The sequence below is a fragment of the Salmo trutta genome, unplaced genomic scaffold (assembly GCF_901001165.1).
Source record: "Salmo trutta unplaced genomic scaffold, fSalTru1.1, whole genome shotgun sequence".
NCBI classification, from domain to species: Eukaryota; Metazoa; Chordata; class Actinopteri; order Salmoniformes; family Salmonidae; genus Salmo; species Salmo trutta.
In genome coordinates, this window is record NW_021822962.1 from 3084076 (window position 1) to 3105873 (window position 21798).

General features: G+C 45.1%; 1 protein-coding gene across 1 annotated transcript in view; it reads left to right on the forward strand.

Moving 5' to 3' along the window:
- The first annotated feature begins 253 nt into the window (after positions 1–253).
- LOC115187773 (dual 3',5'-cyclic-AMP and -GMP phosphodiesterase 11A-like) overlaps positions 254–21798 on the forward strand; it is a 34927-nt gene continuing 13382 nt past the window's right edge. The window contains exons 1-8 of the mRNA XM_029746798.1: positions 254–832; positions 3550–3708; positions 7986–8075; positions 8772–8912; positions 10362–10426; positions 10564–10684; positions 20907–20982; positions 21106–21173. Coding sequence (XP_029602658.1) covers positions 275–832; positions 3550–3708; positions 7986–8075; positions 8772–8912; positions 10362–10426; positions 10564–10684; positions 20907–20982; positions 21106–21173 — 1278 coding nt within the window. The 5' untranslated portion in view covers positions 254–274. The remainder of the gene's footprint in view (positions 833–3549; positions 3709–7985; positions 8076–8771; positions 8913–10361; positions 10427–10563; positions 10685–20906; positions 20983–21105; positions 21174–21798) is intronic.

Consider the following 21798-nt stretch of genomic DNA (forward strand, 5'->3'; position numbering starts at 1 on the left):
GTTATCCTGATATTATTCTGCTTCTTCTTAAGGTCTTTTATTAATTTCCCCGATGACTACTTTTGACTTCTCTGATGTGGAAGCGTTTTTGGACTGCCACCCGGACCTCTTTGAGGACTATGTCGTGCGTAAAGGAAAATGCGATCCGGTGAGCAGGTGGTTGAAGGACCATCAGCCGTCCAAAGTCTCCCTTGCCGAGGAAAAGCGTGGCGGAGTGCCCAGGGACCCCCTCTGGCCGACCAACCCTGACGGTCTCCGACGCCGCTCCTCCCACATGGAGCTCCGACGGAACTTCGCCCGGTCCAAAGCCACCACCGCGCACAGAACCTACGACGAGCACGCCAGTCACAGGGAACACGATGATTCCCAGTCCAGCATGAGACGCCGAGCGTTACTGCGCAAAGCTAGTTCTTTGCCGCCAACAACCGGGCACATTCTGAGCGCCCTTCTGGAATCCAGGGTCAATGTGCCCCAGTACGCTTCCAGTGCCATCGACTACAAATACAGACTGAAGGAGACCAACGAGAGGGAGTTCTTCCTTGAGTTGGTGAAAGATGTCTCCAATGACCTGGACATGACCAACCTGAGTTATAAGATCCTAATCAATGTGTGTATCCTGGTGGATGCGGATAGGTGCTCGCTATTCCTAGTTGAGGGACCCTCTCACAAGAGAACGCTCGTGTCTAAGTTATTCGACGTGCACCTGGGCACCACCGTGCGACCCTCATCGAGCACTCTGAACTCTAACGAGGTGCAGGTGCCGTGGGGAAAGGGCATTATCGGATACGTGGCAGAGCATGGGGAGACTGTAAACATACCCAACGCATATGAGGTAGACATTATCAATGTGGAAACATCAGGTTTTCCAAATTACAACTATCACTGCAAACCCCAAATGCAAAATTGTAATATTTCATTTTGACTCAATGCTATTAGTGGGATATAGAATCTAAATACCATGACATTAAAGTGTGTGAATCCTCTATGGATACGATCTACACAAAATACTCTGTAATGTCAAAGTGGAAGACAAAATGTGAAACGGCATCCTTTCAGTCTCTCTCTCTCTCTCTCTCTCTCTCTCTCTCTCTCTCTACAGAACCTGAACAACAGTCTGTTCCAGCTGAAACGGCATCCTCTCTCTCTCTCTCTCTCTCTCTCTCTCTCTCTCTCCAGAACCTGAACAACAGTCTGTTCCAGCTGAAACGGCATCCTCTCTCTCTCTCTCTCTCTCTCTCTCTCTCCAGAACCTGAACAACAGTCTGTTCCAGCTGAAACGGCATCCTCCCTCTCTCTCTCTCTCTCTCTACATAACCTGACCAACAGTCTGTTCCAGCTGAAACGGCATCCTCCCTCTCTCTCTCTCTCTCTCTCTCTCTCTCTCTCTACAGAACCTGAACAACAGTCTGTTCCTGCTGAAACGGCATCCTCTCTCTCTCTCTCTCTCCCTCTCTCTCTCTCTCTCTCCCTCTCTCTCTCTCTCTCTCTCTCTCTCTCTCTCTCTCTACAGAACCTGAACAACAGTCTGTTCCAGCTGAAACGGCATCCTCTCTCTCTCTCTCTCTCTCTCTCTCTCTCTCTCTCTCTCTCTCTCTCTACAGAACCTGAACAACAGTCTGTTCCAGCTGAAACGGCATCCTCTCTCTCTCTCTCTCTCTCTCTCTCTCTCTCTCTCTCTCTCTCTCTCTACAGAACCTGAACAACAGTCTGTTCCAGAGCACCTCGTGAATTGACTTGGTATCCTGATATTATTCTGCTTATTTTTAAGGTCTTGAGAATCATTATTCCACTTTGACATTATGGGGTATTGTGTGTAGACCAGTGACAAAAACATCTACATTTAATCCATTTTAAATTCAGGCTGTAACACATTTTTGGGGGGACAAAGTAAAGGGGTGTAAATACTTTCTGAAGGTGCTGTATATCCTTCCCGTATCAGGACACCTCCGTTTTATGCTGCCATCCACACATTATCACCATGACAACAATTGGAGCAAAAAATGATGTGTAATTATTACAATTACATTAACAAAAATACTGCCCATCCACCATCGTTTCCTCCATAGACAGGGATATGAAAACCATGGCCATTTCATTCCCTGCAAGGCTGCAAGCTCCATCTCTCACCATCTCCGGAGTCCCATCCACCAGTCGCGCCTATACATCGTTATATCACGGCCGTGGGCGCCTCGCGAGGCAGAGGCAACATGTTGACGTTGGTCGGGTCTCGTGGGAACTGGGTATCTGGCGGATCTGGACAACAGGCTAGCAGGAATAGAGCAGCCTCGTGTGGTTTTGAGAGATGTTAAGCCCAGTCCTAGGACCCAGTGGACCAATTTATTTTACATGTGTCGTCCCAAATGGCACCCTATTCCCTCCATAGTGCACTACTTTTGAAAATATAGTGCAGGCCCTGTTGGGCAATAGGGTCACATTTGGGATATACATTTGTATTAGAGCGATAAGGTGTACATGTAACTGCCAAAATAAAGGAAACACTTGAGTAAATGAGAGATGCATGTATATAGACACCAGGTGTGGTTGCTGAGTTAATTAAGCAATTCACATCCCATCATGCTTAGGGTCATGTATAAAAATACCCGATTGCCCATTATTTTGGCTACTATGGCTAGAAGAAGATACTGACTCGTGGTGGCCCAAAGCCCTCCAATAGTTCCAGGTACTGACTCGTGGAGGCCCAAAGCCCTCCAATAGTTCCAGGTACTGACTCGTGGAGGCCCAAAGCCCTCCAATAGTTCCAGGTACTGACTCGTGGAGGCCCAAAGCCCTCCAATAGTTCCAGGTACTGACTCGTGGTGGCCCAAAGCCCTCCAATAGTTCCAGGTACTGACTCGTGGAGGCCCAAAGCCCTCCAATAGTTCCAGGTACTGACTCGTGGTGGCCCAAAGCCCTCCAATTGTTCCAGGTACTGACTCGTGGAGGCCCAAAGCCCTCCAATAGTTCCAGGTACTGACTCGTGGTGGCCCAAAGCCCTCCAATAGTTCCAGGTACTGACTCGTGGAGGCCCAACGCCCTATTAAGACACTTTATGTTGGGGTTTTCATTATTTTGGCAGTTACCTGTAGGTCTCTGGTGCACTGCACATAAGAATACCATGTAGCTCTTGCTACAGTGCTGTAGGCTACATTAACACAGTGCACTGCAGTGCTGTAGGTTACATTAACACAGTACACTGCAGTGCTGTAGGCTACATTAACACAGTACACTGCGGTGCTGTAGGCTACATTAACACAGTACAGTACAGTTTTGACCCATATTAACTAGGCTACAGTCATTCCCTAATATACTGATATTTCCTCCCATCAAATCTATTCTGTCGGTTCAGATTGATTTTAGGCTGTCTCTGATTTCGGAATGTAAAAATAGATGAGTATATGTGTTTCTATTCGTGTGTGTGTGTGTGTGTGTGTGTGTGTGTGTGTGTGTGTGTGTGTGTGTGTGTGTGTGTGTGTGTGTGTGTGTGTGTGTGTGTGTGTGTGTGTGTACAGTATTTGTAACATTTCCTCTCCTATATGTCTCCTCCTGTAGGACCATCGGTTCAGTGACGAGATAGACAAGCTGACCGGCTATAAGACCCAGTCCATCCTGTGTATGACCATCTGTAACAGTGATGGAGAGGTCATCGGGGTTGTGCAGGCCATCAACAAGAACCCAATCGGAACACCTTTTACTGAGGACGACGAGAAGGTCAGTCCACAGCACACCTGAGTTCACAATACTATTAGAAGTCATTTCAAATCCTTTAGCTGGGCTTGATTGAGCTTGTCTGGCTTCATGGACCAATAGAAGAGTGGTAAAACTAAAGTTCCTGTACAATGAGAATTCATTATTGTCATTGACAACAAATCCACTATCTCCACCAATGGGACATCAGTGTTACTGTCTCAGAATCAAGCTTTTTTTTAAAAACCTTTTAAACCTATACCTTTAACTTATTATTTCACACACAGGAATATCCAATACGAACTAATCCCAATACAGATGTTGCAGCTATAGGGCTTTCACTACTTAACCCCAATACAGATGTTGCAGCTATAGGGCTTTCACTACTAACCCCAATACGGATGTTGCAGCTATAGGGCTTTCACTATTTAACCCCAATACAGATGTTGCAGCTATAGGGCTTTCACTACTAACCCCAATACAGATGTTGCAGCTATAGGGCTTTCACTATTTAACCCCAATACAGATGTTGCAGCTATAGGGCTTTCACTACTAACCCCAATACGGATGTTGCAGCTATAGGGCTTTCACTATTTAACCCCAATACAGATGTTGCAGCTATAGGGCTTTCACTACTAACCCCAATACGGATGTTGCAGCTATAGGGCTTTCACTACTAACCCCAATACGGATGTTGCAGCTATAGGGCTTTCACTACTAACCGAAATACGGATGTTGCAGCTATAGGGCTTTCACTACTGACCCCAATACGGATGTTGCAGCTATAGGGCTTTCACTACTAATCCCAATACGGATGTTGCAGCTATAGGGCTTTCACTACTAACCCCAATACGGATGTTGCAGCTATAGGGCTTTCACTACTAACCCCAATACAGATGTTGCAGCTATAGGGCTTTCACTACTGACCCCAATACGGATGTTGCAGCTATAGGGCTTTCACTACTAACCCCAATACGGATGTTGCAGCTATAGGGCTTTCACTACTGACCCCAATACGGATGTTGCAGCTATAGGGCTTTCACTACTAACCCCAATACGGATGTTGCAGCTATAGGGCTTTCACTACTAACCCCAATACGGATGTTGCAGCTATAGGGCTTTCACTACTGACCCCAATACGGATGTTGCAGCTATAGGGCTTTCACTACTAACCCCAATACGGATGTTGCAGCTATAGGGCTTTCACTACTAACCCCAATATGGATGTTGCAGCTATAGGGCTTTCACTACTAACCCCAATACGGATGTTACAGCTATAGGGCTTTGACTAATGTACATATTTTTTCACATATTGGTCCTATTCAACTATTTCCTGTGAATTTGTTTTTTCTCTCTTAGTGGCCAGTTGATTTTTGTTTTGACATCCTAAATGGCACTCTATTCCCTACATGGTGCACTACTTTAAACCAGGACTCTATGGGCCCTACGTAGGGAATGGCACCCTATTCCCCAACATGATGCACTACTTTAAACCAGGACTCTATGGACCCTATGTAGGGAATGGTGTGAGTAATGAACAGGGAGCCATTTGGGATTAGCCGCGGAGTCCTCCTTAATGCCCACCAGGTGGCAGGATTTAGTTAAACAAGAGCGTCAACTCTTTTTCAACACTTTATGCATTCTTCAAAAGAGTGATAGATACAGACTCATTTTTATGAAGACGTGCAATCCTTGGCAACCCCTTGTTAAAATAATTTTCACAGATGTATGCTATCTGTGATGCATGCTATCTGTGATCCATGCTATCTGTGATGCATGCTATCTGTGATCCATGCTATTTGTGATCCATGCTATTTCCGATGCATGCTATTTGGGATCCATGCTATCTGTGATCCAAGCTATCTGTGATCCATGCTATCTGTGATGCATGCTATCTGTGATCCATGCTAATTGTGATCCATGCTATTTCCGATGCATGCTATTTGGGATCCATGCTATCTGTGATGCATGCTATTTGGGATCCACGCTATTTGGGATCCATGCTATTTGGGATCCATGCTATTTCCGATGCATGCTATTTGGGATCCATGCTATCTGTGATCCATGCTATCTGTGATGCATGCTATCTGTGATGCATGCTATCTGTGATGCATGCTATTTGGGATCCATGCTATTTGGGATCCATGCTATTTGTGATGCATGCTATCTGTGATGCATGCTATCTGTGATCCATGCTATCTGTGATCCATGCTATTTGTGATGCATGCTATCTGTGATCTATGCTATCTGTGATCCATGCTATCTGTGATCCATGCTATTTGTGATCCATGCTATTTGTGATGCATGGTATTTGGGATCCATGCTATCTGTGATCCATGCTATTTGTGATGCATGCTATTTGGGATCCATGCTATCTGTGATCCATGCTATTTGTGATGCATGCTATCTGTGATGCATGCTATTTGGGATCCATGCTATCTGTGATCCATGCTATTTGTGATGCATGCTATCTGTGATGCATGCTATTTGGGATCCATGCTATTTGTGATCCATGCTATTTGTGATCCATGCTATTTGTGATGAATGCTATCTGTGATCCATGCTATTTGTGATGCATGCTATTTGGGATCAATGCTATTTGTGAATCATGCTATTTGTGATCCATGCTATTTGGGACCAATGCTATCTGTGATCCATGCTATTTGTGATCCATGCTATTTGTGATCCATGCTATTTGTGATGCATGCTATTTGTGATCCATGCTATTTGTGATCCATGTTATCTGTGATCCATGCTATTTGTGATCCATGCTATTTGTGATGCATGCTATTTGTGATCCATGCTATTTGTGATCCATGCTATCTGTGATCCATGCTATTTGTGATCCATGCTATTTGTGATCCATGCTATTTGTGATGCATGCTATTTGTGATCCATGCTATTTGTGATCCATGCTATCTGTGATCCATGCTATTTGTGATCCATGCTATTTGTGATCCATGCTATCTGGGATCCATGCTATCTGTGATCCATGCTATCTGTGATCCATGCTATCCGGGATCCATGCTATCTGGGATCCATGCTATTTGTGATCCATGCTTTTTGGGATCCATGCTATCTGTGATCCATGCTATTTGTTATCCATGCTATCTGTGATCCATGCTATCTGTGATCCATGCTATTTGGGATCCATGCTATTTGTGATCCATGCTATTTGCTAGTCTGTTTGAACCTAGTCTTTGAGAGAAATGGCAGCACATATCAAAGAGTTGGGTTGAGACGTAGGTTCAGTGTGTGTTGGAAAATAGGTCTGGGTACCCCACGGCTGTTTTTGAACGGCCGACAGTCTGCTTGTTGTCTAGCACATTCAGAATACCTACTTATTACCTGAGTCATTCATTTACTAAATCAATACTCCATTAAGAGGAAAGCAGCCAGCTGTGTTAATAGACGTTGAAGAAAAGAAGAACGTTATTAATGGTGAACTAGCCACCAACACACACACATATACACACATATACACACACACACACATACACACACACATACACACACACACACATACACACACGCATACACACACGCATACACACACACATGCACACATACACATACACACACATACACACACGCATACACACACACACATACACACACACATACACACACACACACACATACACACACACATACACACACACACATACACACACACACATACACACACACATACACACACACACACATACACACACACACACGGATACACACACACACACATACACACACACACACATACACACACGCATACACACACGCATACACACACACATGCACACATACACATACACACACATACACACACGCATACACACACACACATACACACACACATACACACACACACACACATACACACACACATACACACACACACATACACACACACACACATACACACACACATACACACACACACACATACACACACACACACGGATACACACACACACACATACACACACACATACACACACACACACACATACACACACATACACACACGCATGCACACACGCATGCACACACGCATGCACACACGCACGCACACACGCACGCAGACACACACGCAGACACACACGCATACACAGATACGCTTGACGCCCCAAAACGTTTGTTAAATCCCACTGATGGATTTTGTGACTTGGCTGTTTAGAAGGAACACAGAAAAGTTGAGATCAGACTCCAACCACTGAATTATAGATGTTGTTTTTCCTGTTTATCATTTAGCCTCAGAACTACAACTATTTTTGTCTTCTCCTCTGCTTTCCCCCCATCAGGTGCTGCAGATGTATCTACCGTTCTGTGGAATATCCATCTCCAATGCCAAGTTGTTTTCAGAGTCTCGAAAGGAGTACGAGAGGAGCAGAGTGAGTTGGCTCATACACTCTTAGAGAAAAGGCTTCCAAAAGGGTTCTTTGGCTGCCCTCATAGGATAACCCTTTTGGTTCCAGGTAGAACCCTTTTGGGTTCCATGTAGAACTCTCTGTGGAAAGGGTTCTACATGGAACCCAAAAGGATTCTTCAAAGGGTTCTCCCATGGGGACAGTCAAAGAACCCTTTTAGGTTCTACATAGCACCTTTTTTTCTAAGAGTGCATAGCCTGTCTGTCTTTCACATAGCCTGTCTGTCTCTCACATAGCCTGTCTGTCTTTCACATAGCCTGTCTCTCTCACATAGCCTGTCTGTCTCTCACATAGCCTGTCTGTCTCTCACAAAGCCTGTCTGTCTCTCAATTTATGTTGATTTAGACTTCCAACCATGAACAAGATGATTAGTACTGATTATGTAAGCCATCATTTAGATGTCTTATTGCATTTAAAGGGACAAACAGTTTACTGTACACATTGAATCTACTGTTCACAACAAAAAATGGGAAAACATGTTGTCTTACAACAATCACAAGCTAAACGTTTTACCCTCTGAGGAGTTGTACACTACACCGTTCTCTAGACTCTCTCTCTCTCTCTCTCTCTCTCTCTCTCTCTCTCTCTCTCTCTCTCTCTCTCTCTCCATTTCTTAGACAAATAGAGAGAGTGGTCAGTGTTGTTGTTGTGCTCCTCCAGGCTCTGCTAGAGGTGGTGAATGACCTGTTTGAGGAACAGACAGACCTGGAGAAGATAGTGAGGAAGATCATGCAGAGAGCTGTGACCCTTCTGCAGTGTGAACGCTGCTCTGTGTTGCTGCTGGAGGACATACACTCACCTGTGAGACTGACCTCTCCCCTCTTCTCCTCTGCTTCCTTCTCCCCGGTTCCTCTCCCCTCTTCTCCTCTGCTTCCTTCTCCCCAGCTCCTCTCCCCTCTTCTCCTCTGCTTCCTTCTCCCCGGTTCCTCTCCCCTCTTCTCCTCTGCTTCCTTCTCCCCAGCTCCTCTCCCCTCTTCTCCTCTGCTTCTTTCTCCCCGGTTCCTCTCCCCTCTTCTCCTCTGCTTCCTTCTCCCCAGCTCCTCTCCCCTCTTCTCCTCTGCTTCATTCTCCCCGGCTCCTCTCCCCTCTTCTCCTCTGCTTCCTTCTCCCCGGCTCCTCTCCCCTCTTCTCCTCTGCTTCCTTCTCCCAGCTCCTCTCCCCTCTTCTCCTCTGCTTCCTTCTCCCCGGTTCCTCTCCCCTCTTCTCCTCTGCTTCCTTCTCCCCAGCTCCTCTCCCCTCTTCTCCTCTGCTTCCTTCTCCCCGGCTCCTCTCCCCTCTTCTCCTCTGCTTCCTTCTCTTCGACTCCTCTCCTTCCCCTCCTCTGCTTCCTTCTCCCCAGCTCCTCTCCCCTCTTCTCCTCTGCTTCCTTCTCCCCGGCACCTCTCCCCTCTTCTCCTCTGCTTCCTTCTCCCCGGCTCCTCTCCCCTCTTCTCCTCTGCTTCCTTCTCCCCAGCTCCTCTCTCCTCTTCCCCTCTGCTTCATTCTCCCCGGCTCCTCTCCCCTCTTCTCCTCTGCTTCCTTCTCCCCGGCTCCTCTCCCCTCTTCTCCTCTGCTTCCTTCTCCCCGGCTCCTCTCCCCTCTTCTCCTCTGCTTCCTTCTCCCCGGTTCCTCTCCCCTCTTCTCCTCTGCTTCCTTCTCCCCGGTTCCTCTCCTCTTCTCCTCTGCTTCCTTCTCCCCGGCTCCTCTCCCCTCTTCTCCTCTGCTTCTTTCTCCCCGGTTCCTCTCCCCTCTTCTCCTCTGCTTCCTTCTCCCCGGCTCCTCTCCCCTCTTCTCCTCTGCTTCCTTCTCTTCGACTCCTCTCCTTCCCCTCCTCTGCTTCCTTCTCCCCGGCTCCTCTCCCCTCTGCTTCCTTCTCTTCGACTCCTCTCCTTCCCCTCCTCTGCTTTCTTCTCCCTGGCTCCTCTCCCCCTCCTTCTCTCATTTTTCTCCTCTCCTCCATGAATGTGTCATAAACAATAAACTCACCTGTGAGACCTCAGCTCTTCTCTCCTCCTTTATTTTCTTAATTTCTCTTTCCATCTGTTTTCCCTATCCAATACTTTGCTCTCCAATTCTCCCCTCTCCAATTCTCCCTTCTCCAATTCTCCCTTCTCCAATTCTCCCTTCTCCAATTCTCCCCTCTCATATTCTCCCCTCTCATATTCTCCCCTCTCAAATTCTTCCCTCTGCAATTCCCCCCTCTCCAATTCTCCCCTCTCCGATTTTCCCCTCTCTAATTCTTCCCTCTCCAATTGTGTGCATTTTAACCAGGTGGTAAAGTTCTCAAAGACCTTTGAGCTCATGTCTCCCCTGTGCAACATGGACCGTGACATCAGGTGAAGTCTCTGCTGCTTAGGAGAAGATATTTTAATAGTTATACATAACAATTGATTGGAAGTACTGACGTCCTCCTGTATCCCAAATCCATGTATTTGGCATTTCTTGAGAGTGTGTGTCTCTTTGACAAAGTCAGCATGGAGAAGCTGTCCTGCTCTGATTGGCTGATCAATAACAGCATTGCTGAGCTGGTGGCGTCCACGGGACTGCCTGTCAACATCAGCGACGTCTGTCAGGACCCCCGCTTTGATGCTGAGGTGGGGCACCAATCACTCACAATCAACACACGCACGCACGGACACACACACACACACACACACACACACACACACACACACACACACACACACACATTTGGACACACACATGCACACGCAAGCACGCAAGCACGCACGTACAGATGTAGGATCTTCATTTGAGCCAGTTTGCTACAGCAGGAAAATAATTCTGCAGAAACAGGAAATGTGAATTATTATGTGGATTATGATTAATGCAAATGTTTTGTAGGGGGTTGATACATTTTTTGTTCCTGACAATCCTGACATTTTAAAGTGGAAATTACAAACTTTGAAAGCCTTTTTAAAACCTTGAATACACTGCAGGTTTGCATTTCCTTCTGTGCAGGAACATTCTCAGCAACAAAAGAGTGATTAAATTAAGATCCTACATCTGTATACGCGCGCACACAAATCAAATCAAATCAAATGTATTTATATAGCCCTTCTTACATCAGCTGATATCTCAAAGTGCTGTACAGAAACCCAGCCTAAAACCCCAAACAGCAAGCAATGCAGGTGTAGAAGCACGGTGGCTAGGAAAAACTCCCTAGAACGGCCAAAACCTAGGAAGAAACCTAGAGAGGAACCAGGCTATGAGGGGTGGCCAGTCCTCTTCTGGCTGTGCCGGGTGGAGATTATAACAGCACATGGCCAAGATGTTCAAATGTTCATAAATGACCAGCATGGTCAAATAATAATAATCATAGTAGTTGTCGAGGGTGCAACAAGTCAGAAACTCAAGAGTAAGTGTCAGTTGGCTTTTTCATAGCCGATCTTTGAGAGTATCTCTACCGCTCCTACTGTCTCTAGAGAGTTGAAAACAGCAGGTCTGGGACAGGTAGCACGTCCGGTGAACAGGTCAGGGTTCCAGCAGGTCTAGGACAGCAGGTCTGGGACAGGTAGCACGTCCGGTGAACCGGTCAGGGTTCCATAGCCGCAGGCAGAACAGTTGAAACTGGAGCAGCAGCACGGCCAGGTGGACTGGGGACAGCAAGGAGTCATCATGCCAGGTAGTCCTGAGGCATGGTCCTAGGGCTCAGGTCCTCCGAGAGAGAGAAAGAAAGAAAGAAAGAGAGAAAGAGAGAGAGAATTAGAGAGAGCATATTTCAATTCACACAGGACACCGGATAAGACAAGAGAAATACTCCAGATGTAACAGACTGACCCTAGCCCCCCGACACATAAACTACTGCAGCATAAATACTGGAGGCTGAGACAGGAGGGGTCAGGAGACACTGTGGCCCCATCCGATGAAACCCCCGGACAGGGCCAAACAGGCAGGATATAACCCCACCCACTTTGCCAAAGCACAGCCCCCACACCACTGGAGGGATATCTCCAACCACCAACTTACCATCCTGAGACAAGGCCGAGTATAGCCCACAAAGATCTCCGCCACGGCACAACCTAAGGGGGGGGGGGGGGGGGGCGCCAACCCAGACAGGAAGACCTTGTCAGTGACTCAACCCACTCAAGTGACGCACACCTACCAGGGACGGCATGGAAGAACACCAGTAAGCCAGTGACTCAGCCCCTGTAATAGGGTTAGAGGCAGAGAATCCCAGTGGAGAGAGGGGAACCGGCCAGGCAGAGACAGCAAGGGCGGTTCGTTGCTCCAGCCTTTCTGTTCACCTTCACACCCCTGGGCCAGACTACACTTAATCATAGGACCTACTGAAGAGATGAGTCTTCAGTAAAGACTTAAAGGTTGAGACTGTGTCTGCGTCTCTCACATGGGTAGGCAGACCATTCCATAAAAATGGAGCTCTATAGGAGAAAGCCCTGCCTCCAGCTGTTTGCTTAGAAATTCTAGGGACAATTAGGTAGGCCCGCGTCTTGTGACCGTAGCGTATGTGTAGGTATGTACGGCAGGACCAAATCGGAAAGATAGGTAGGAGCAAGCCCATTTAATGCTTTGTAGGTTAGCAGTAAAACCTTGAAATCAGCCCTTGCCTTAACAGGAACCCAGTGTAGGGAGGCTAGCACTGGAGTAATATGATCAAATATTTTGGTTCTCGTCAGGATTCTAGCAGCCGTATTTAGCACTAACTGAAGTTTATTTAGTGCTTTATCCGGGTAGCCGGAAAGTAGAGCATTGCAATAGTCCAACCTAGAAGTAACAAAAGCATGGATTAATTTTTCTGCATCATTTTTGGACAGAAAGTTTCTGATTTTTGCAATGTTACGTAGATGGAAAAAAGCTGTCCTTGAAACAGTCTTGATATATTCTTCAAAAGAGAGATCAGGGTCCAGAGTAACGCCGAGGTCCTTCACAGTTTTATTTGAGACGACTGCACAACCATCCAGATTAATTGTCAGATTCAACAGAAGATCTCTTTGTTTCTTGGGACCTAGAACAAGCATCTCTGTTTTGTCCGAGTTTAAAAGTAGAAAGTTTGCAGCCATCCACTTCCTTATGTCTGAAACACAGGCTTCTAGCGAGGGCAATTTTGGGGCTTCACCATGTTTCATTGAAATGTACAGCTGTGTGTCATCCGCATAGCAGTGAAATTTAACATTATGTTTTCGAATGACATCCCCAAGAGGTAAAATATATAGTGAAAACAATAGTGGTCCTAAAACGGAACCTTGAGGAACATCGAAATTTACAGTTGATTTGTCGGAGGACAAACCATTCACAGAGACAAACGGATATCTTTCCGACAGATAAGATCTAAACCAGGCCAGAACTTGTCCATGTAGACCAATTTGGGTTTCCAATCTCTCCAAAAGTATGTGGTGATCGATGGTATCAAAAGCAGCACTAAGATCTAGGAGCACGAGGACAGATGCAGAGCCTCGGTCTGACGGCATTAATAGGTCATTTACCACCTTCACAAGTGCAGTCTCAGTGCTATGATGGGGTCTAAAACCAGACTGAAGCGTTTCGTATACATTATTTGTCTTCAGGAAGGCAGTGAGTTGTTGCATTTTCTAACATTTTTGAGAGGAATGGAAGATTCGATATAGGCCGATAGTTTTTGATAATTTCTGGGTCAAGATTTGGCTTTTTCAAGAGAGGCTTTATTACTGCCACTTTTAGTGAGTTTGGTACACATCCGGTGGATAGAGAGCCGTTTATTATGTTCAACATAGGAGGGCCAAGCACAGGAAGCAGCTCTTTCAGTAGTTTAGTTAGGATAGGGTCCAGTATGCAGCTTGAAGGTTTAGAGGCCATGATTATTTTCATCATTGTGCCAAGAGATATAGTACTAAAACACTTTAGTGTCTCCCTTGATCCTAGGTCCTGGCAGAGTTGTACAGACTCAGGACAACGGAGCTTTTGAGGAATACGCAGATTTCACCTGTTGGGGATACCCCTTCCCGTTCGGATCCCGTTAACGGGATTGCTTGACAAGATACAACGCGCGAAATTCAAAACAGAATAAATCGAATAATTAAAATTTCTCAAACAATCAACTATCTTACACCCTTTGAAAGATAAACATCTCCTTAATCTAACCACGTTGTCCGATTTCAAAAAGGCTTTACGGCGAAAGCATAAAGTTAGATTATGTTAGGACAGTACATTGACAAAACATTACACACAGCTATTTTCAATGCAAAGACAGGCGTCACCAAAAGCAGAAAACCAGCTAAAATGATGCACTAACCTTTGACAATCTTCATCAGATGACACTCCTAGGACATTATGTTAGACAATACATGCATTTTTTGTTCTATCAAGTTCATATTTATATCCAAAAACAGCATTTTACAGTGGCGGTGAAATTCAGAAAATATTTTCCCTCAAATGCTGCCGGTGAAGCAGCGCTACAATTTACAAAATTACTATTCGAAAACATTGGTAAATGATAATATTGTCATTCAAAGAATTATAGATTAACATCTCGTGAATGCAACTGCATTGCCAGATTTCAAAATAACTTTACTGGGAAATCACACTTTGCAATAAAGGAGGTGCGATGCTCAGAAAAATAGGCTGAAGTGATTCCACACATCAGATTTCCACTTCCTGTTAGGATTTGTCTCAGGGTTTTGACTGCCATATGAGTTCTGTTATACTCACAGACACCATTCAAACAGTTTTAGAAACTTTAGAGTTATATCAAATCAAATTTATTTATATAGCCCTTCGTACATCAGCTGAAATCTCAAAGTGCTGTACAGAAACCCAGCCTAAAACCCCAAACAGCAAGCAATGCATGTGAAAGAAGCACGGTGGCTGGGAAAAACTCCCTAGGAAAAACTCCTGAGAAAGGCCAAAAACCTAGGAAGAAACCTAGAGAGGAACCAGGCTATGAGGGGTGGCCAGTCCTCTTCTGGCTGTGCCGGGTGGATATTATAACAGAACATAGTCAAGATGTTAAAATGTTCGTAAATGACCAGCATGGTCAAATAATAATAATCATAGTAATTGTCGAGGGTGCAACAAGCACGTCCGGTGAACAGGTCAGGGTTCCGTAGCCGCAGGCAGAACAGTTGAAACTGGAGCAGCAGCATGGCCAGGTGGACTGGGGACAGCAAGGAGTCATCATGCCAGGTAGTCCTAGGGCTCAGGTCCTCCGAGAGAAAGAAAGAAAGAAAGAAAGAGAGAATTAGAGAGAGCATATTTACATTCACACAGGACACCGGATAAGACAAGAGAATACTCCAGATGTAACAGACTGACCCTAGCCCCCCGACACATAAACTACTGCAGCATAAATACTGGAGGCTGAGACAGGAGGGATCAGAAGACACTGTGGCCCCATCCGATGATACCCCCGGACAGGGCCAAACAGGCAGGATATAACCCCACCCACTTTGCCAAAGCACAGCCCCCCACACCACTAGAGGGATATCTACAACCACCAACTTACCGTCCGAAGACAAGGCCGAGTATAGCCCACAAAGATGTCCGCCACGGCACAACCCAAGGGGGGGGCGCCAACCCAGACAGGAAGACCACGTCAGTGGCTCAACCTACTCAAGTGACGCACCCCTCCCATGGACGGCATGGAAGAACACCAGTAAGTCAGTGACTCAGCCCCTGTAAAAGGGTTAGAGGCAGAGAATCCCAGTGGGAAGAGGGGAACCGACAAGGCAGAGACAGCAAGGGCGGTTCGTTGCTCCAGCCTTTCCGTTCACCTTCACACTCCTGGGCCAGACTATACTTAATCATAGGACCTACTGAAGAGATAAGTCTTCAGTAAAGACTTAAAGGTTGAGACTGAGTCTGCGTCTCTCACATGGGTAGGCAGACCATTCCATAAAAATGGAGCTCTATAGGAGAAAGCCCTACCTCCAGCCGTTTGCTTAGAAATTCTAGGGACAATTAGGAGGCCTGCGTCTTGTGACCGTAGCGTACGTGTAGGTATGTACGGCAGGACCAAATCGGAAAGATAGGTAGGAGCAAGCCCATGTAATGCTTTGTAGGTTAGCAGTAAAACCTTGAAATCAGCCCTTGCCTTAACAGGAAGCCAGTGTAGGGAAGCTAGCACTGGAGTAATATGATCAAATTTTTTGGTTCTAGTCAGGATTCTAGCAGCCGTATTTAGCACTAACTGAAGTTTGTTTAGTGCTTTATCCGGGTAGCCGGAAAGTAGAGCATTGCAGTAGTCGAGCCTAGAAGTAACAAAAGCATGGATTAATTTTTCTGCGTCATTTTTGGACAGAAAGTTTCTGATTTTTGCAATGTTTCGTAGATGGAAAAAAGCTGTCCTTGAAGCAGTCTTGATATGTTCTTCAAAAGAGAGATCAGGGTCCAGAGTAACGCCGAGGTCCTTCACAGTTTTATTTGAGACGACTGTACAACCATCCAGATTAATTGTCAGATTCAACAGAAGATCTCTTTGTTTCTTGGGACCTAGGACAAGCATCTCTGTTTTGTCCGAGTTTAAAAGTAGAAAATTTTCAGCCATCCACTTCCTTATGTCTGAAACACAGGCTTCTAGCGAGAGCAATTTTGGGGCTTCACCATGTTTCATTGAAATGTACAGCTGTGTGTCGTCCGCATAGCAGTGAAATTTAACATTATGTTTTCGAATGACATCCCCAAGAGGTAAAATATATAGTGAAAACAATAGTGGTCCTAGAACGGAACCTTGAGGAACACCGAAATTTACAATTGATTTGTCAGAGGACGAACCATTCACAGAGACAAACTGATATCTTTCCGACAGATAAGATCTAAACCAGGCCAGAACTTGTCCATGTAGACCAATTTGGGTTTCCAATCTCTCCAAAAGAATGTGGTGATCGATGGTATCAAAAGCGGCACTAAGATCTAGGAGCATGAGGACAGATGCAGAGCCTCGGTCTGACGTCATTAAAAGGTCATTTACCACCTTCACAAGTGCAGTCTCAGTGCTATGATGGGGTCTAAAACCAGACTGAAGCGTTTCGTATACATTGTTTGTCTTCAGGAAGGCAGTGAGTTGCTGCGCAACAACTTTTTCTAAAATTTTTGAGAGGAATGGAAGATTCGATATAGGCCGATAGTTTTTTATAATTTCTGGGTCAAGATTCGGCTTTTTCAAGAGAGGCTTTATTACTGCCACTTTTAGTGAGCTTGGTACACATCCGGTGGATAGAGAGCCGTTTATTATGTTCAACATAGGAGGGCCAAGCACAGGAAGCAGCTCTTTCAGTAGTTTAGTTGGAATAGGGTCCAGTATGCAGCTTGAGGGTTTGGAGGCCATGATTATTTTCATCATTGTGTCAAGAGATATAGTACTAAAACACTTTAGTATCTCCCTTGAGCCAAGGTCCTGGCAGAGTTGTGCAGACTCTGGACAATGAAGCCCTGGAGGAATACCCAGATTTAAAGAGGAGTCCGTAATTTGCTTTCTAATGATCATGATCTTTTCCTCAAAAAAGTTCATAAATTTATTACTGCTGAAGTGAAAGCCATCCTCCATTTGCGAATGCTGCTTTTTAGTTAGCTTTGCGACAGTGTCAAAAAGAAATTTCGGATTGTTCTTATTTTCCTCAATTAAGTTGGAAAAATAGGATGATCGTGCAGCAGTGAGGGCTCTTCGATACTGCACGGTACTGTCTTTCCAAGCTAGTCGGAAGACTTCCAGTTTAGTGTGGCGCCATTTCCGTTCCAATTTTCTGGAAGCTTGCTTCAGAGCTCGTGTATTTTCTGTATACCAGGGAGCTAGTTTCTTATGACAGATGTTTTTAATTTTTAGGGGTGCAACTGCATCTAGGGTATTGCGCAAGGTTGAATTGAGTTCCTCGGTTAGGTGGTTAACTGATTCTTGTCCTCTGACGTCCTTGGGTAGGCAGAGGGAGTCTGGAAGGGCATCAAGGAATCTTTGGGTTGTCTGAGAATTTATAGCACGACTTTTAATCTTCCTTGGTTGGGGTCTGAGCAGATTATTTGTTGCAATTGTAAACGCAATAAAATGGTGGTCCGATAATCCAGGATTATGAGGAAAAACATTAAGATCCACAACATTTATTCCATGGGACAAAACTAGGTCCAGAGTATGACTGTGGCAGTGAGTAGGTCCAGAAACATGTTGGACAAAACCCACTGAGTCGATGATGGCTCCGAAAGCCTTTTGGAGTGGGTCTGTGGACTTTTCCATGTGAATGTTAAAGTCACCAAAAATTAGAATATTATCTGCTATGACTACAAGATCCGATAGGAATTCAGGGAACTCAGTAAGGAACACTGCATATGGCCCAGGAGGCCTGTAAACAGTAGCTATAAAAAGTGATTGAGTAGGCTGCATAGATTTCATGACTAGAAGCTCAAAAGACGAAAACGGCATTGTTTTTTTTTTTGTAAATTGAAATTTGCTATCGTAAATGTTAGCAACACCTCCGCCTTTGCCGGATGCACGGGGGGTTTGGTCACTAGTGTAACCAGGGGGTGAGGCCTCATTTAACACAGTAAATTCATCAGGCTTAAGCCATGTTTCAGTCAGGCCAATCACATCAAGATTATGATCAGTGATTAGTTCATTGACTATAACTGCCTTGGAAGTGAGGGATCTAACATTAAGTAACCCAATTTTGAGATGTGAAGTATCACAATCTCTTTCAATAATGGCAGGAATGGAGGAGGTCTTTATACTAGTAAGATTACTGAAGCGAACACCGCCATTTTTAATTTTGCCCAACCAAGATCGAGGCACAGACACGGTCTCAATGGGGAAAGCTGAGCTGACTATGCTAACTGTGCTAGTGGCAGACTCCACTAAGCTGGCAGGCTGGCTAACAGCCTGTTGCCTGGCCTGCACCCTATTTCATTGTGGAGCTAGAGGAGTTAGAGCCCTGTCTATGTTCGTAGATAAGATGAGAGCACCCCTCCAGCTAGGATGGAGTCCGTCACTCCTCAGCAGGCCAGGCTTGGTCCTGTTTGTGGGTGAATCCCAGAAAGAGGGCCAGTTATCTACAAATTCTATCTTTTGGGAGGGGCAGAAAACAGTTGCATATGCATATTCTCGTTTCTGGGCAAGAGTAGTAAACAGTTTAAATCGGGTACGTTTTTTATCCGGCCGTGCAAATACTGCCCCCTATCCCCAACAGGTTTTAAAGAGGAGTCCGTAATTTGCTTTCTAATGATCATGATCTTTTCCTCAAAAAAGTTAATGAATTCATTACTGCTGAAGTGAAAGCTATCCTCTCTTGGGGAATGCTGCTTTTTAGTTAGCTTTGCGACAGTATCAAAAATTAATTTCGGATTGTTTTTAATTTTCCTCAATTAAGTTGGAAAAATAGGATGATCGAGCAGCAGTGAGGGCTCTTCGATACTGCACGGTACTGTCTTTCCAAGCTAGTCGGAAGACTTCCAGTTTGGTGTGGCGCCATTTCCGTTCCAATTTTCTGGAAGCTTGCTTCAGAGCTTGTGTATTTTCTGTATACCAGGGAGCTAGTTTCTTATGACAAATGTTTTTAGTTTTTAGGGGTGCAACTGCATCTAGGGTATTGCGCAAGGTTAAATTGAGTTCCTCAGTTAGGTGGTTAACTGATTTTTGTCCTCTGACGTCCTTGGGTAGGCAGAGGGAGTCTGGAAGGGCATCAAGGAATCTTTGGGTTGTCTGAGAATTTATAGCACGACTTTTGATGCTCCTTGGTTGGGGTCTGGCAGTGAGTAGGTCCAGAGACATGTTGGACAAAACCCACTGAGTCAATGATGGCTCAGAAAGCCTTTTGGAGTGGGTCTGTGGTCTTTTCCATGTGAATATTAAAGTCACCAAAAATTTGAATATTATCTACGATGACTACAAGGTCCGATAGGAATTCAGGGAACTCAGTGAGGAACGCTGCATATGGCCCAGGAGGCTTGTAAACAGTAGCTATAAAAAGTGATTGAGTAGGCTGCATAGATTTCATGACTAGAAGCTCAAAAGACGAAAACGTCGTTGTTGTTTTTTTTTTTGTAAATTGACATTTGCTATCGTAAATGTTAGCAACACCTCCGCCTTTGCGGGATGCGCGGGGGATTTGGTCACTAGTGTAACCAGGGGGTGAGGCCTCATTTAACACAGTAAATTCATCAGGCTTAAGCCATGTTTCAGTCAGGCCAATCACATCAAGATTATGATCAGTGATTAGTTCATTGACTATAACTGCCTTGGAAGTGAGGGATCTAACATTAAGTAGTCCTATTTTGAGATGTGAGGTATCACGATCTCTTTCAATAATGGCAGAGATGGAGAAGGTCTTTATTCTAGTGAGATTGCTAAGGCGAACACCGCCATCTTTAATTTTGCCCAACCCAGGTCAAGGCACAGACACGGTCTCAATGGGGATAGCTGAGCTGACTACACTGACTGTGCTAGTGGCAGACTCCACTAAGCTGGCAGGCTGGCTAACAGCCTGCTGCCTGGCCTGCACCCTATTTCATTGTGGAGCTAGAGGAGTTAGAGCCCTATCTATGTTCGTAGATAAGATGAGAGCACCCCTCCAGCTAGGATGGAGTCTGTCACTCCTCAACAGGCCAGGCTTGGTCCTGTTTGTGGGTGAGTCCCAGAAAGAGGGCCAATTATCTACATATTCTATCTTTTGGGAGGGGCAGAAAACAGTTTTCAACCAGCGATTGAGTTGTGAGACTGCTGATGCCGACACATCTTTCTAGCTGATTTACACGCTGAAGCTATGTTGCGCTTGGTGACCTCTGACTGTTTCATCCTAACATCGTTGGTGCCGACGTGGACACACACACACACACACACACACACACACACACACAGATGCGTGGGCGTGCACACACAGTAACATTCCACTCCGTACTCCCCAGACGGATCAAGCCTCAGGATTCCACATCAGATCAGTACTATGCGTCCCCATCTGGAATCGGACTCATCAGATAATAGGTGGGTTCACCAGTCTGTTCAGCCATCCACTGTCACTTGAAAACCACTCTGTCTTTTTACCTTTCTGCTATTCCACCCGTTCAATGATTACAATTATTGATGTATTTTCTGTACTGTTCTAAGGGGTTGCCCAGATTCTAAATCGCCTGGACAGAAGGACGTTCAATGATGCAGATCAAAGACTGTTTGAGGCAAGCTCCCTCTCCACTGAGGTTGTATCTATATCTATATATCTATAAGGAGACAGTGGGTTGAGCAGGTTCTATCTATCTATATCTATATATGTATGATGAGACAGTGGATTGAGCAGGTTCTATCTATCTATATCTATATATGTATGATGAAACAGTGGATTGAGCAGGGTCTATCTATCTTTATCTATGTATCTATGATGAGACAGTGGATTGAGCAGGTTCTATCTATCTATATCTATACATGTATGATGATACAGTGGATTGAGCAGGTTCTATCTATCTATATCTATATATGTATGATGAGACAGTGGATTGAGCAGGTTCTATCTATCTATATCTATATTTGTATGATGATACACTGGATTGAGCAGGTTCTATCTATCTATATCTATATATGTATGATGAGACAGTGGATTGAGCAGGTTCTATCTATCTATATCTATGTATCTATGATGAGACAGTGGATTGAGCAGGTTTGATCTATCTATATATGTATGATGAGACAGTGAATTGAGCAGGTTCTATCTATCTATATCTATATATGTATGATGAGACAGTGGATTGAGCAGGTTCTATCTATCTATATCTATATATGTATGATGAGACAGTGGATTGAGCAGGT